General features: G+C 40.7%; 1 protein-coding gene across 1 annotated transcript; it reads left to right on the forward strand.

The window, feature by feature from the left end:
• Positions 1-1,186: 1,186 nt before the first annotated feature.
• On the forward strand, positions 1,187-17,485 carry tiprl (TIP41, TOR signaling pathway regulator-like (S. cerevisiae)). The gene is made up of 8 exons (XM_070983880.1): positions 1,187-1,405; positions 3,831-3,958; positions 8,858-9,037; positions 10,288-10,387; positions 10,537-10,668; positions 11,146-11,241; positions 11,374-11,436; positions 16,816-17,485. Exons 2-8 carry the CDS (start codon positions 3,855-3,857, stop codon positions 16,915-16,917), a joined length of 777 nt encoding a protein of 258 aa, XP_070839981.1. The 5' UTR covers positions 1,187-1,405; positions 3,831-3,854; the 3' UTR covers positions 16,918-17,485.
• Positions 17,486-17,990: the final 505 nt, after the last annotated feature.

The following is a 17,990-nucleotide window of genomic DNA, read 5'->3' on the forward strand; positions in this document are numbered from 1 at the left end:
CACCTATCTTTTTGCCACATCCCACTTGTGTGAGATTTCTGCAGTTGCCTCAATAAGGACAAAATACAGGTCAAAGCTGGACATTGAAAATGAGATAAGAGTGGCAGTCTCACAGCCCCATCATTGAAAAGAAAATACACTGAAAAGAAGTTAAATTCTTTCAATGAAAATGTTCTTGTTTTTATTTATCCCCAGGGAGTTGGTAAACTTGCCAGTTTTGTGCAGAGGCAATTTTGAGAAAATCTGTTGAAAGCTGTTGAATGCTGAATTTAGAAGATGCCATCCTCCAATGGAGGATATATCTGGCAAAATAATGGCGGGAAGCACAAAAACTGGTAATCTTGGGCAGGAACAGTGAGATCATCCAATCATCAAATACACATAGAGCTAATCTCTTCCAGGGTCCAAATGTGTTCAATGAACACAGTCTGTTTCTAATCCAGTGAGTTAAAAGACTGTTGCCTAGGCTACTTAAAGTACAAATGTTTTATTAGGAACAATACAATGATAACAATTCTGTAGCAACATCAAGTCACAGTGGAGAGGTAAGAGGTAAGGTGGGTATAATGTGGGTCTCGTCCAATTGGAATCTTGCACTCAGGTGAGATTTGCAAGGCATGATGGAATTTTGGTTTTTACATGTGGGCCTCTCCTTGTTCATTCACGTGGTGAGATCCAGCAACTGTGAGGCACAGATATCACAGGAGGAGCTAGAGAGAGCAATTCCTGTAGGAGGTGTAAGTTAGATGGAATTCTGTTTCAAATAAAATTTCTATTGCAACCATAATCAATATGATATATCTATTAAAAGTATACCAACTTCTTTTATTTTGTCAGCTAAAAAAAAACATGATTCTTCCTTATATTCTACCTTGTATCTTCCTTATATATATTGGTGTGTGTATTAGGTTATAAGTTACATGCACATTTTGATGAAAATAAAGTTTGGGAGAAAAAAAAGAATTTGAATAGCTCTTATTATGGCTGCCACTGACATACTTGCGGGTAAATCGATATTTCCTTCTCTAAGGACGACTGGACTGGACAGGCCACTCCAGGGAGGTGCTGCAGTATCTCCCCTTAAAATGGATAAAGATAGTAAAACCAGAGGACGGCAGTAATGCAACATCATGGATGCCAACTACCATAAAATCTCAAAGAAGAAGAAGAAAATACTTCCGGGTCGTTTCACTCAGTTAGGAACCGTCCCCAGTCTAGACCAAAAAAAAAAAAAAAAAAAAAAAAAAAAAAAGGATTATTCGACCGCAACCAACGTCTGGGCGGCAGTTGACACGTGAACAAGTAGCGGAACTACAGCGTGAGAATATCAAACTCAAACCGGACTGTGTTTACCGTCGCACTCAAGTAGTCTCCATGGCCGGTAGCGTTTGACAACAATACCAAGGTAAACGATGTTTTTTCTCTGTGAAAATACTTTTTTAAACACACAGATGGACTGACTAACAGTTTTTCTGGCCATGTACAGCTGTCTTTTATGTTCAAACATCATCCAGACCGCCAGAAGAAATGTGGCAAAACGAAGCCGAAAGCAGTTTATTCTTTTTTGTGATTATACATGAGAGGAACAAATAAGGCGAAAGCAGAATACTGGATCTATCATCGTGAATACAGCTGATTTCTTTCAGAAAGTAGAATGAACGACATTTGGACTTGCTTTTGATTGTTATGTTTGGTGAAAAAGCATATCGATACAACAAAGTGTCGTCCTAAACCAATATTTTCATGGGTGTATTTGAAAAATGGTTACATGAGTAAATAACTGTAAGACGAACTCAGAACAGGGTTAAGATTAAGCAGCTAATGTGAATATGACTGAATAAATGATCATGTGAATTTATAAATTAATTGGATTAAGTAAATTTAAATGATACAATTAAAATTCGTGGATAAACAAAATAACCTTTGAAATGAAGTTCTTTTTAAAAGACAAAACAAACAAAACAAAACGAAAACCATGAGCTATGTGTTAATTAAGTGTCCATGAAGATAAATACAGATCTAGTAATGGAGAGCAAGATAAATCACAACCAGTATTTGACACACTCATTCAGTATCAGTGTAGCTCAAATGTGACTTGAGCAACAAAAGGACTTGAAGACATGTGAAGGTGTGTTAGCATGTGAACATTGATGTTTGACATCTGTGTGTGTGTGTGTGTGTGTGTGTGTGTGTGTGTGTGTGTGTGTGTGTGTGTGTGTGCAAGCAAGCAAGCAAGGACAGCAGCTGGCAGCAACTCTGGCAGGTCCCAAGCAACTTGTGTCAGGTGGCTGAACGCTTAACAGTCATTTTTGATTTTCGATTCTCAGCATAGATATTTTGTTTGTTAGAATTTGTTACTAATGGTGGCACACTGTGGTGTGGTGGTAGCGCTGTCGCCTCACAGTTAGAAGGTCCCGGGTTCGATTCCCACTGTGGGCGCCAGGGGTGTGTCCTCCACCATGCCTTCAGCGCCTGCTCGAGGAAAGGGGCCTCTCTGTGTGGAGTTTGCATGTTCTCCCCGTGTTCACCTGGGGTATCCTCCATTAAAAAAAACCCCACTAAAACACCACCTGACGGTGACGAAAGGAATTGCCACGGAGGAAGGACTTTCCAGGATGGGTCAAATGTGGAGAAAATAATTTCACTAAGCATGGCGTGTGTGCAGTCCCCCCCTGTAGCATGTGTGTGCTGTGATTAATAAAGTATAGTAAAGTATATCTTAAATCTTAATCGACCTGCATTTGTGTAATTTTCCCAATTTGATGTTGAGAAATTCTGCTTACCTGCACAGAGCCCTGACCTTACCTCTGTCCAACTCAGTCAGCTCAGCCTTTCCATACAACAGTTGCAGAGTAGCATACAGTGAGATCAGACAGCCCTTTATAAAATAAGAGAAGACTTTATTGATCCCACTCTTGGGAAATTCAGTCATTACAGCCAGCAATTATTACAAAAAGCAAACACAGTGGCATAAAGGGGTCAAAATAAAAAAAGTTTACAGGATATAGAATAGAAAAACAACTATGACTCATTGAAATATTTGGAAATCCGAGAATAAAACATCATGCCTTCCATAGAAATCAATTGAACTGTAATGTTAGTCAACTGGAGCCTATTGTCCTTTAGAAATGGACTGATATTTGTCAGGAATGCTACCAGAGCAGATATCTGACTACCCATAACCTTAACACAAGATTCTAACAATGAGAAATGTGCTTTTATCAGTACAAAAGACACTTGTTGTGAAGGGGTGCCAATACTTTTTACCATGCAGTTTTCATTTCCCACTGCATTTTGGTGGTATTTTGTGTTGAATTTGGGGAAACCAATGGTTGTTTTAGTTGTGTGAAGGTATTGAAATGATCCTGGTTTGGTTATTTTATCAAAAAACCTCCAAAAGTGTGCGACTTTTGCTAGAAAACCAATACTTCCAAGGGGGTGCCAATACTTTCGTCCATGACTGTATGTGTACAGTTGTACAGATTATAAAAAATGCAAATGCTATAAAAATCCTACTGCCATAAAAAAGTACTGTTGCCAGTATTCTTATTCTTATATTCAAAATATTCTCAAAGTCAAGCATATCTTTGCATGAAGAAATCGAGAAATAATAAGAACAACAACATAACTCTAAGTAATTTTTATTGTTAAATATAGTTAAACCCAACTTGACTGAAATCTGCCTGCACCTTTTAGAAACTCATATTTAATAGAGGAGCCAAACACAAGTATCATCAGTGAAAGAGATCTGATACACCATACAAATGCCCTTATTTGAGTGTCTGTCAGTCAAATCTGTTTGAAAAGTGTGCTCATTATCTGTTTTGCAGTTGAAGTTTGCCTCTCTGTCCACAATGATGTCACATGGTTTTAAGAGCAGTAAGCAGGACTTCACCTTTGGACCATGGAAAGTGACTGCTGCCAAAAATCACATCATGAAATCCAAAGACATTGACCGGTGAGCTGTTCCTCTTATAATCTGTGGCAGATATGCATTTGTCTTCAACTTTTTACTCGCTGGGCCCTCTGGTGGGTTAAACTTTTAGTTATGTTCAACCCTGCAGATCCTTATTTTCTAAGTGTGTCTTAAATGATATACTTAGGCAGTACACTCCAGTAGCTATATGTTAAGAATAGATCTGGCACCAACCACTCATAATTACTCATAGGATTAAAAAACAAAGCAGCCCATCAGCCATGATTCATAAAAGACACCTTGCACATGCCTAGGTCAATCATGTTTCAGACAAAATTGACAGCAGGCATACTGATCTTGGGTTGCACATACACATTTCAAATTACAGTAGATAAGACGTTAGATTTTAATTTTGTTTTAAGTAAAACAGCTGTGGCTAACAAATCAGACATTCAGAGATAAAGAAACAGCCATACTACTTTATAGAAACAATCACACCCAAGTGGGGGAATATATATATATATATATATATATATATATATATATATATATATATATATATATATATATATATATATAAAACTGACTGGATAGCTCAGTGGTTTAGGCTACTGACACACGGGAGGGCGGGGTTATATCCAGGTGGGTCCTTAGGCAAGACCCTTTGCACTTAGAAGCCTACACCTCAGATAAGAGCAACAATAACAGATAAAGCCATACCGGCTCGGTAACAGGTAACAGAATCCTGGGGGAACACAACCACCTACCTGCCAAGGTTAAGGCTAAGAGACAAAATACCAGATGAATCTCTACTGATGTATACAATGGCAACAGTCATCCTGCGCATGCTAGGCTATAAGATGAACAGCAGTAGCCAGAAGGAGCAGGGGAACCCTCCATGGAAGAGGAGACTGGAGAGCAAGATCACGGCAACAAGGAGGGAAGTTAGCTTGCTAACTGAGCTACAGAAAGGCGTCGATGGCATCGTAGTAAGAAGACCCAGATACACCAAAGTCTGAAAATGAGCTCTACTGGAAGAGTATCTGGGAGAAGGAGGTATCACATAACACCAATGCACAGTGGCTGCTTGAATTGAAAGCAGACCACGGTAGCCTCCCAGAACAGGAACCAATAGAAATTACCACTGCAGACATCCAAGAAAGAGTGTCTAAGCTGGACAGCACCTAGGCCCAACATGATCTATGCCTACTGGCTCAAAAAGCTAACCACACTCCACGAACGACTGGCGGCATAGATGAATCAGCTGCTAAGATTGGGAACCCACTTAGAGTGGCTGACCCAAAGCCGTACAGTCCTCATCATGAAAGACCCACAGAAGGGCCCGGTACCATCCAACTACCGGCCTATAATCTGTCTGAGTACAACATGGAAGCTCCTGTCAGGCATCATAGCGGCTAAGATGAGTAGGCACATGGATCAGTACATGAGTAGAGCAGAGAAAGGAATTGGCAACAACACCAGAGGAGCCAAACACCAACTACTGGTTGACAGGGCAGTCACCCAGGACTGTAAGACCAGAAGTACCAACCTGTGCTCTGCCTGCATTGACTACAAGAAGGCCTATGACTCGATGCCACACACATGGATACTGGAGTGCCTAGACCTGTATAAGATCGACACTTAGAGCCTTCATCAAGAACTCGATGGGGTTGTAGAAGACAACTCTGGAAGCCAACTCACAGCCAATTGCAGAAGTGAGCATCAAATGTGGAGATGCACTGCCCCCCTGTTGTTCTGCATAGGCCTAAACCCCCTTTAACCAGATCATCACCAAAAGTGGCTTTGGATACTGATTGGGAAGTGGGACAACAATCAGCCACCTCCTCTATATGGATGACATCAAACTGTATGGCAAGAGTGAGCGTGACATTGACTCCCTCAGTCATCTCACCAGGATATGCAGCAATGACATCTGGTTGTCATTCGGACTGGATAAGTGTGGACGGATGGTGTGCAGAAGAGGGAAGATGGTCGCCACTGAAGGGGTTGAAATACCTGAAGGCAACATAGCAGATGTTCAGGACAGCTACAAATACCTAGGGATCCCACAGGCAAATGGCAATCATGAGGAGGCAACACGGAGATCAGTCACAGCCAGATACCTTCAGGGGGTGAGGCAGGTCCTGAAGAGTCAGCTGAATGGCAAGAACAAGATCCAGGCAGTAAACACTTACGCCCTGCCAGTAATCAGATACCCATCTGGTATAATATCCTGGCCACTGGAAGAAATGGAAGCCACTGATATCAAGAACAAGGAAGCTCCTTACGATGAATGGAGGGGTTCACCCGAAGTCCAGCGTCCTGGGGCTATACACTAAGTGGAAGACAGGAGGCCGCAGACTAGTGAGCATTAGAGCCACTATCCAGGAGGACACAGTAAACCTCTGAGAGTACATCAGGAAGGTGGCCCCCAATGATGACCTGCTGAGTGAATGCCTCAGGCTGCAGATGCCCAGTAAGGAGGAGCCAGAAGGGTTGGCATGGACAGACAAGCCCCTGCATGGCAGGTACCATCGACAGCTTGAGGAAGTGGCTGACATAGCGAAAACATACCAGTGGCTGGAAAGGGCTGTACTGAAAGACAGTACAGAGGCACTGATCATGGCCGCACAAGAGCAAGCCTTGAACACATGGTCAATAGAGGCCAGGATCTACCACAGCAGACAAGACCCCAGGTGCAGGCTGTGCAAAGATGCCCCTAAGACAATCCAGCACATAACAGCGGGGTGTAAGATGCTGGCAGGGAAGGCATACATGGAGCGTCATAACCAGGTGGCTAGCATCGTACATAGGAACATTTGTACCGAGTATGGGCTGGAGGTCCCAGGATCAAGGTGGAAGACGCCTCCAAAGGTGATCCAGAATGACCGAGCCAAGTTCCTGTGGGACTTCCAGTTCCAGACGATGGTGATGGCGAACCAACCAAACATAGTGGTGGATGTAGTGACAGTGACAGTAACATCAGGAAGAAAGAGCATGAGAAGCTTGAGAAATACTGGGGTCTCAAGGAGGAGTTGGAGAAGATGTGGGGCATAACGGCAAAAGTGGTCCCAGTAGTGATCAGGGCATTCGAAGCGGTAACCAAGCTGGGAGAATGGCTCCAGCAGATACCAGGAAGAACATCTGAGATCTCTGTCCAGAAGAGCGCACTCCTGGGAACAGCCAAGATCATGCGCAGAACCCTCAAGCTCCCAGGCCTACTTTTCTAATATATTTTCAGTGTGTTTAAGTGTGTTAAAACACTATTAATATAGTAGTGCATTTAAATTAACTTATTCAGATTTAAAATATATTAATTTTACACTGCTATGAAATGAATAAATTGAACTATATAATTTTAGGATTATTCAGTTACATTTAATGTGTACTGGATATGCTCAAGCAATATATAAACATACTAATGTACTTGTAATCTATTAGTAGTACATTTCATGCACATTTTAAGTGCAATATATTTAAGCATTTATTTATCAATATTAAGCAATCATCCACTCACCAGAAGGTTGAGGGTTCGATCCCTGGCCTGCGTTAAGGTGTGTGGCTATGAATGGTTTCTGCTCATATAAAACAGGTGGTACGTAGCCACTGCTGTAATAGCTGACTGCTGTTGTAAAAGTGCTTTGAGTGGCCATTAAGACTAGGAAAGCACTATATAAATACAGTCCATTTACCATTTTGAAAATGCTCAAGTCAAAATACACTTTTGTTATTATATTGAATATTATATATATTGCAGCTATATATTGAAATACCCAGTGTAGATGTATTTGTAATCTGTTAGTGTAAGATTTAATGTACACTCGAAGTACAACTTACATTATATTATAAATGTATTTCAGTTGCACTATAAATTGAAGAACAGCATGAGTGATTAGAAAAATAATTAGTATAATTAGTAAACAGAAAATAGTCCCATTTTAGCACAGTCAAGTATACTTAATACAACTTAATTTGGACATATGTACAACTTAAATACTATTTAAGTGTAATAAGTGCAAAATTAGGTGTTCCAATTTTGCATACTTCAACTACACAATTTAATAGTCTAGATGCAAGTACACTTTATGTACTACACTTTATGTACTAAATATACTAATATTTAGTATATCTTAGTATATCTTTTTCACTAGGGCATATCCTGGCACACAAACTCCAAATTCCAGTAAGATGCAACAACACTATACCATTTTCATTGGTATTATACCAATATACTTTACACCTGTACTTTGCTGCTGCTTTAGATGAAGTAGAACTTCTGGCATTCCTTGTATTCCACAATCCTTTTAAAGTCTGGCTTAGACTGTGTTCCACCATGGCTACTTGATGGAATTCACCTGTACTGTATGTGTGTCAGTGACTGCTTGGATTTCATGTATTTCAGAACATGGAAAAATAACAGACAGAGGTGGTACAGTAATTAAACTGAGTAAAGTACAGCCCAAAATCACCAGTTAACACATATAGATTAGCTGTAAATGTATATTCATTTTTTACAGCACAGAAACTATTGGCAAAACATCTCTAAACTAAATTAGAAAAGTATCTGCTGAAGATCAGGCACTCTGTTTCTGAAATGTTTCCAATGGACAAAGTCTTGACTGAGCCTGAGCTGCTAGGTCCTGTGGTAATTTGCTGTTGGCTTGTGTTTGAATATTTCATACACTGTAAGCATCATTATATAAATGTATGTTCACTTAAGCTTTGCATCCAGCAGACATACATTTTTCTGTAAAAGTGAAGTTTTCACACAGTGTGGAATTCCTGAGCATGTACAAAAATTGCATTGCAAACTAATTCCCAAGCTATATTAATGAGATTTACTACAGTTAACTAAGTTGAGCAAAGTTTTTCCCTGTGTAGACAAGTGTCACCTTGTGAAAGTCTTACCAGAAGCCAGCTATTTGCTGTTTGCCTTTCCAGGTTAGCAGAGGAGATGAACATGCCCTCCCTTCCAGAGATGCTGTTTGGGGACAATACCTTGCGCATCCAGCACACAGATGGCTACGGCATTGAATTCAATGCCATTGATGCCCTTAAGAGAGTCAGCAACATGGAGGATGCTGTCAAGGTGGCCTGTGCTCAGGAATGGCAGGAGAGCAGGCAAGATGAGCATCACAATGTGTTACCAAAGGCCGCGGGTGGAGGCTTTTTTTTTTTTTTTTTTTTTTTTGATATACAAAACTTTTAAACAGCTGTGGCCAAACAATCAGACTCTTATAGCTAACAAAACAGCCATGATACTTTAAAGAAACAAATACCCTAGCAGACACACACAAACTCCAAATGTCAATACGATACAAAGGCAGCACTCATTGTTAATTGTTATTCAGCTTACACTTTGCTGATTTAGACTAAGTGGAATTTCAGGCATTCTTTGTATTCCACAATCATTTTGGATTTTGCTAGGAATACACTGGCTTCTATTCCACTGTGGGCCCTAGGATCAACTCACTTACTGTATGTGTGTCAGTGAAGATTGATCAGTGATTTGATTTCATGTTCAAAACAAATTGGCCCAAGTATTGATAGCAGTTGGAGTGCAGCCTGTCTCTAACATCAGTATGTTTCTTTGCTGGCACTGTTTTTTTTTAAATTCAAAGCTCCCCTCTTGCAGAATGACTTGACAGACAACAGACAATTTCATCATATATTTGAGCTATTGCTGCCGATTCAGCAATCAAAGGGTTAATGAGGAACATACAGTAATTTTTCAGTCTCTTCACCAGTAGATCTGTTCTCAAAATCCTGTTGTGGCTTTTCAAGCCGTAAAGCATACTTTACTGCACTTGCTTTTAGCTCATCAGCTGTTTGTGTACTCGTATCCAACACGTAGTGCAAATGCATCAGATCTCCTTTTTTCAGACACACTGGAAAGAACTTGAGTTTGTTGCCAAATGAGAGCACTCTTTATACTCGGTCAGGCAAATGACGCAGAAATGTTCTTCACTGCAGTCAAGAAAGATGGAGGAAATGGTACAAAATGCCATGAAAACCTTGCCATTACCATGCAAGTTTTTTGTTTATTTTTGTACCAGTATATGATTAGTATGTGGTTTTGTCCCATCAATGAAAGAGATTGGATCTCATATTAGAGCAGAGATTTACAATTATAATGAACTTTGCCACAAACTGAAATAATAAAATAGAATAACCAGCTGTGTGCAGCTCTCAAACTGTTGGCTGGACACCCTGACACTGACACAACAGGACATCACAGATATCACATATAGGGGCACTGATTTGTGTTGAAAAACTTTGTTTAAAAAAAAAAAAAGTAAAACAGTTAATTTGCAGGAACACAAATAATGTCACCTACTTCAATTGCATGAATCTCTGTCATCTTCTTCCAGAGTGGATTCTGATCACTCGAAAGAGGTGGTGAGACCCTACGACTGGACATACACCACAGACTATAGAGGTACTCTGATAGGAGAAGGTATGCAGATAAAGGTGGGTAAAATACAGTAATGGAATGGAACACAGTATCAACACCTTTGTTAACTGCACTGTTAAAAAGTCTCCAAAATGAGTTTCATTTTCTGTCTTTGAACAGCTCTACTTCCACCTGTGTTTCATTTCAACTTGTTGTTCATCTGAAGGTGACTAACACAGCAGAACGTATCAACATGGAGAAGTTAAAGGCCCGGGAACAGATCATGTTCTTTGATGAGGTGCTGTTGTTTGAAGATGAGCTGCATGACCACGGAGTCTCAATGATCAGTGTCAAAATTGTGAGTGCTGTGTTCATGTAAACAAGCTGGTACTATTTATTCAAGTCAGAGGAAGATAAAGTTCCACTGAGCTTTTAATTTATTTTTTGGCCCCAGTCTGTGTGTAATCAGTGCCTAATTTACCAAGGCAGTAGCCTTAGCCGCCAATCTTCATTTATTCAGGGAAGTTTCATTGAGAGCCCAGCACTCTTTTGCAGGTACTGCCCTCACACAGTTACACAAATTCTCACTTCAGCCCTTGGAACTACCCCACAGGTGCACTCTGGGAATGAGAGAGAGTTCAGCAGGCAAAGTTCAGTGGTAGAATTTGTGGTAGAATAAAAGCTCCAAGCTCACAAAGTAAATAACGTAATTTAACATAGTGTACCCGATTCCAAAACTTGTTTTTTGCATTTCTGTAATATACTGTGTCATTATGCAATGTTACAGGCAACATTTTCAACAAATGTGTTGCTGTATGTTTTGTTGATAATGCAGAGGGTGATGCCTACCAGTTTCTTCTTGTTGCTGCGTTTCTTCTTACGAGTGGATGGAGTGCTGATTAGAATAAATGACACACGACTGTATCATGAGGCAAGTTGGTTACCTCCAGACAGGGCAAAGTGCAGTGCTGGTTTTTGTAATGAGCAAATCATAGAATTTAAATGTTAATCCACTGTGACTATGGCAAAGGCTCCAATTGCAACGCTGTTTTTTTTATTCCAGGCTGGAAAGAATTACATGCTACGAGAGTTCAGCACAAGGGAAAGCAAAATAGCAGAACTTAAGGTAAGCCATAACATGTCATGCACTGATATCAAGCTACACAGCAAAAGAGTAGAAATATGAGAGCCCTGGTCAGACCTAAACAGAGTTTATGACCCAAAAAAAACCCACTTAATTTGCATATTTAGTCTTTGGACCTAAAGTATTTTTATTATGTCATTCCTATAAGCTAACATGCAGGCAGGTAGATAGCATCAACATCCTGTTTCGTTTTCATCCACAAATCCACATAAGGTTCCAAAATATGTCCACTAAATTTTCATCAAAAGGTGGCAGCAAATTGTTTGCCTGCTTTAATATCCAATGCTGGTTCAGCTTGCCACATCATTGCTCTGTCTTTGTCCACTTCTGCTCTTTCCTTTGCATTCTCTCTTTTTTCATGGTCTTTCTCTTCCTCTAAGCACATATCTTCTTCCCGAGAACATGTACCAATTGTCCTACTACAGCCGATTTTTTTCAAAGAAGAAACCCAAGTTAAATGCCTTTTGCTGTACTGCTGCAATTAACTCCACCTATTTGAGCAGTTGAAACATTGCACAGGTAATATCTTTAATTTCCACCAGACACATTATATAACATTGTACTTGGTTATACACAAACACTGAAACAGCTATATGTTGGAGTGCTCTGTGTGAAAACCGAAAAGCAACACCACGCGCACAATGCACAAACAGGCCTCTAATAAGATACAAACATGTCAACAATATTTATTTACAGTCCCACCAATTGAGTATGGAGAAATAGAAACTGATCACATCCTCAAATTAAACCTAAGACTATATTTTCTCTGACTGCTTATTCATATCCAGCAGCTAATACAAACACTAACTCTACCAATAGTCTGCCATACTCAAAACACTGCATGTGAGGGTACTTCTGCTTAACTGCTAATCTGCTCATAAGGCACACACTGGTCTCAGTACAAAAACCTGGCAGCCAGCCATGATTCGAAAAAACATCTGGCATCTCTCTCAGTCTCCACTCAGTCAATGTGATAATCTAAAGCCCAAATAAATTAGCAGCATTAGCTAAGATTTTAACCTTCACATTGACAGTGCTAACTGCAAATCTGCTTCCGACTTCATGGAGCTGCTACAATCCCTCAACCTCACCCAGCATGTCAACTTCCCCACCCACAACCGTGGGCACATCCTTGATCTGGTCTGCTCCTCTCGTCTCTCAGTCCTGCACATCTCCAGCTTTAATCTCCACATCTCTGATCACCTGCAATAATTATGGACATAAACCTCCCCACCCCCATGCCCAAGGAAAAACGGACAATCTCCTTCAGAAACATCAAATCCATCTCCCCCTCTGTACTTTCTGCTTCACTATCCACTGCCATGTCCGCCTCCCCCCCTTTATCCTTTGCCAACCCTACTGACCTCATCAATTACGACAACCAAACCCTCTCCTGTCTAGATCTTTAAATCCAAAACAGTCACATTCACCCACTCTGTTCCCTGGTACACCCCTGAACTTCATCATATGAAATCCCGTAAATGACAGCTGAAAAGACTTTACAAGAAAACACACATCACAGTTCACCTTTAAGCCTGCGCCAACTTCCTCCAAGAGTACAAAGATGCCCTGAAATCTGCCCGGTTCACGTACTACTCTCACCTGATTCACTCTGGCTCCAATAACCCCAAGGCTCTCTTCTCCACCATCAGCAAACCCCCCCCCCCCCCCCCCCAACCACCACCACCACCACCACCACCATAACATCTCCAACTCATTCACAACTGACCATTGCAACTCCTTTCTCTCCTTTTTCCAAAACAAAATTGATTCCATCCACAGCAGGTTATCTACCTCATCCGCCCCTCCTTCCTCCCCCTCTCCTCCCCCCATTCCTCTCACCATTCCCCCTCTGGTTCTTTTCTTCCCTCTCTCCCCCCTAGAACTGTCCAAATACATCTCCAGAACAAATAACTCTTCATCTTGCCTGGACCCTATCCCATCCACCCTCCTTAAGAACTGCCTCCCTGTCATCTCCCCCTCATCATCAAAATCATCAACACCTCCCTCAGTACTGGCTCTGTCCCCGTACCTCTCAAACCTGCCTCGGTTACACCCGTCCTCAAGAAACCTGGGACTTGATCCAAACTCCCCCAGTAATTTCCGGCCTTTCTCCAACCTCACCTTCTTATTAAAAACTCTAGAATGAGGGGCACCCCTCTATCAGAATCAGAATCAGAATCAGTGTTCTTTTATTGATCACCGAGGGGAAATCCTTTATAGCTCAGCTAGTAGGGTGTGTGCCCCATGTATCGAGGCTGTCAGTCCTTTGCAGTGGCCGCAGGTTCAACTCCCACCTGCTGCTCATTTGCTGTGTCATCCCCTCCCTCTACCCCCTTTCCTGTCATACCTTCAACTGTCTCTATAATAAAGGCTAGAAAAGCCCCAAAAAATGATTTAAAGAAAACAAACTCTAGAACGTGCCGTTGCTGCCAGTTGAAAACCCATCTCACCTCCAATAACCTCTACAAAACTTTTCAGTCTGGATTCCGCACTGAACACAGCACAGAAACAGCTCTTCTCAAAGTCACAAATGATCTCCTCCTCTCCTGCAAGGGAAATTCTCCCTGTTGATCATTGAGAGTTGCTAATTCTTTAGAGAATTACAGACTCGGTGTGATGAGGAGGTCTCTTTAATACATGCAGCATGGAGGGAAGACTCATGCAGAGTGTTCTCTCCAGATCTCCACAATGTCTTGACTTTTATACTGTCCCGCAACAAAAGGACAACTGGTTGTCACATGCACCTGGTGTTGGTTAATAATTTCCCCAAAACAATGACCATTTGAGGATTGCACTGATTCTGTTTCCTAAGGTTTATATTATACCATAAATTCCTCAGGTACATTGAACTGCACCCTAAACATCAACTGGCACACCCTCACCTGGTTTAAATCTTACCTCAACAATTCATCAAGATCAACAACTGCACCTCCTCCACCGCCCCACAGTCCCACGGTGTCCCTCAAGGTTCGGTACTTGGTCCTCTTCTCTTCATCCTCTACCTCCTCCCCCTTGGTGACATCATCCATTGGCACAACCTTCATTCCACTGTTACGCTGATGACATTCAACTTTACATCTCCACCAAAGCCATCTCCACCCAAACCATACCACTCTCACCAAAATTAAACTCTGGATGCAAAAAAACATTTTCAAACTTAACTGTGACAAATCGGAACTCCTCACAATTGGCCCGAAATCCCTCACAAAGTCCCCCCACCTCTCCATCACCATCACCTGTCTCCCTCCCCTCACATCCGCAACCTCAGTGTGATATTCAACACAAACTTCACATTTGAACCCCCACATCAAATACATAACCAAAACTGCATTCTTCCACCTCCGCATCATTGCCCGACTCCGCCCATCTCTCTCTTTTTCAGCCATCAAAACTCTCATTCACGCCTTTGTCACTTCCCGCCTAGACTACTGTAACAGCATTCTCTTCGGTTCCACCTCCAAAGCACTCAATAAACTCCAGTACATCCAAAATTCTGCTGCCTGACTCCTCACTCAAAACCATTCTCACGACCATATCACCCTCGTCCTCCAGAACCACTGGCTCCCCATCCCTCACTGCATTCAATATAAACTGCTCCTCCTCACCTTCAAATCCCTTCACAACTTTGCCCCATCCTACCTTACTGACCTGCTCCACCCATACATACACCCATTTTATCTGACCCTTCTCCTGTAAAGCGTCTTTGAGCATTGTTAAAAGTGCTCTACAAATAAAATGTATTATTATTATTGTTATTACAATTACAGCCATTTGGCAGACGCTTTTATCCAAAGCAACATACATATGAATTCACACGCCAATGGCGCAGCATCGGGGCAGTTTTGGGGGTTCAGGATCTTGCCCAATGATACTTCGGCATGTGGACTGCCGAGGCTGGGGATCGAACCAACAACCCCCTGATTGGTAGGCGCCCCATTATTACTACTTCTACTACTATTATTATTATTATTATTATTATTATTATTATTTCCAAACAAAACATTTGCACAGAAACTTCCATGTGAAATACACATATCTCCAAAATACTGAAATTCAAATAAAACTTAGTGAGCTTTAAAATCTAGTACAACCCTTGTTGTACTAGAAATAGGTGGTTATCAGGCAGAGGTCTGTCAGGGCACATATGTGGTCTGGGAAGAGATTGGTTCTGTTGGAGACAGTGTTGTCCTGTAGCAGCAGTTTCCTTAAAGTCTTTACTGCTTCCAGGGTGGGAATGCACGTGCAGCGAAGAGTGAAGTTATATCATAAGATACCATTGTCTCATCTGAATCCAATATTGTATTTCCTACCTTGTTGGCAAAATCCTGGGAGTTTTTGATGTGGTGTGGAGTTTTGCCAATCAGTGGGGCTAGTATGGTGACTAGATGTTTGGCAATGTAGGTAACCGGGTTGATGCTACTGATGATGGGGAGCAAGGCTCCTTCTTTGTATAGAAGTCCTGCAAAAGGATAAATGCCTGGGACTTCCCACTAGTCAGTTAGAACTGAAGGATCCTTTTGATGAGAGGCAAAATGTCTTCTGGATCCTCAAACAAGTCTAGTTGTCTTTGAGAACCACTTAGAAGTACCTAAATGAATGAAAATCTTCATAGACAGACTAAATTCACTTGTTCTTTTCTGTTTTCTGATCTTTGGAGAGCTTTGAAGTTATATGGATGTTGCTTAAAATTTATTGGTATCATTATATTGAGTCATTTTGTGTCTTTCTAAACTTTATAATGTTATTTTCTGAATGGTGGTGCACATTCTTTTTGTAAGTTCGATATGATCATCAGCCAAACCAATTTCTGTAGTCTAATTGAATGATTGAGGCAGCTCCTATTTTATATACTGTGTATATGGAAGTGTTCTGATGCTGTTCATATACTTGAAGGGTGGGACAAGCCAAAAAGTTGTAATCAAATAAATATTTCAACAGCAAGTCACACATTGTGCAGGAGTGCTGATTGTTTTCAAATTGCAACTTCCATTGTAGCACCTGTCACATGTTTCAGTGTGCAGTGATTTTCTTCAAAACAGTGTTTTGCATTTGAAAAACAAACCCCAAAATCACCATATAAGTATGTACTTATAAAGATTCTGTATCCATGTATATAGAAATAAAAATATCATAGAAAATAGCTTGAATTCCACCTGTTACAGTATTTGCACAAAAACTTAACATATCAATGACAATAATGCCAGTAATTTTAAATTGAAATTAAGCATTTTTTTATCACCAGATTTTATGTAAAGCATTTGTTGAATGTGCATTAAAAGCCTTGATTATTATATGTTAAGTCTCCTATGATGTACTGTATTGTTGTAATTTTAACACAGGTCTTGGTCTCTTATTCAGAATGTTCCCGCTGCACTGTACACTGATCCGAATGAGATCGCTCAGCATTTAACCCTGAAGTTGACAGAGTGTGAAAAGCTGGAGCTTCCTGTGATGCAGTGACCAGTATAGCTATGTGGACCACATTGATGTTTTGCATGATGAAAACTGGGAATAATAGTCTTAAACCAACCCCCCCCCCCCCCCCCCCCAATTATCTGTACAGGAATAGTTTTTATATCTGACCACTATGATGTTGTGTTGTTCAAGCTGCAGCCTGACTTCAGACAGATCCAGTATGTTCACACACAGCTTAATGCACTGTAATATCATAGAAACGTTAACCCCAGCTACATACTTTGGTTTAGCTTCTGACTATGTTCATATTTGAACTGCTTTTGTTTTATGATAAAGTTTTCACTGTCCAGTCAATTGGAATTTTGACACAAGGCTTGGTTGGGTAGCTGTTTCCATGCATGTAATATTAGTATAGTGATAATGGGTTTATAAAAAGCTACAAAAAACAGCACTGTATTTTCTGAAGTCAGTGTGATCAAGAATTTCTGTAAATATGTCCACTGTATTTTCTATGGTGATGATGGTGAATTTTTTTTTTTCCATTTGCAAGTTATACACTTCAGAATCTACGTGAATATGTCTACCATATGGATAAATAAATTTGTGCAAATATAGATGGCTTCCTTTTTTGTACTGCATTGTGATTATTACTTTTTTTGGAGGATGCTCATGATGGTTTACTTAAGCTGTCCAAAAAATAAGATAAGATAAGATCAGATCAGATCAGATCAGATCAGATCAGATCAGATCAGATCAGATCAGATCAGATAGGACTTTATTGATCCCACACTGGGGAACTTTTATCATCTCAGCCAGTAAGTTACAGAAAGCAAGCACAGTGGCATAAAGAGGTCAAAATAGAAATATTAAAGTATACAAGATACAGAATGCAAAAAACAAGTAAAAATGAAGCATACACTGAAAAGTATGCCCTGTCTAAACTGAAGCATGGCAATAACTAGGTGGTACTGAAGGGCTATTTTGCTTCCTCTGGCAGTGAAAATCAGCTGCATGTAAAGGGGAAGGTAGATTCATTCAAATATTTGGAAGTCCTTGGAGAGAACATGATGCCTTATATAGAAATTGCGCTTCATTTTTCCTTGTTTTTCCATACATAC

Source organism: Chaetodon trifascialis, chromosome 16 (genome assembly GCF_039877785.1).
Source record: "Chaetodon trifascialis isolate fChaTrf1 chromosome 16, fChaTrf1.hap1, whole genome shotgun sequence".
NCBI lineage: Eukaryota > Metazoa > Chordata > Actinopteri > Chaetodontiformes > Chaetodontidae > Chaetodon > Chaetodon trifascialis.

Bases quoted from the DNA above. Each gene is read 5' to 3' on its own strand.
- tiprl (XM_070983880.1), top strand. From the start codon at position 3,855: ATGATGTCACATGGTTTTAAGAGCAGTAAGCAGGACTTCACCTTTGGA. The intron at 3,959-8,857 runs GTGAGCTGTTCC...TTGCCTTTCCAG, and splicing joins AAATCCAAAGACATTGACCG to GTTAGCAGAGGAGATGAACA. The intron at 10,669-11,145 runs GTGAGTGCTGTG...TTGATAATGCAG, and splicing joins CAATGATCAGTGTCAAAATT to AGGGTGATGCCTACCAGTTT.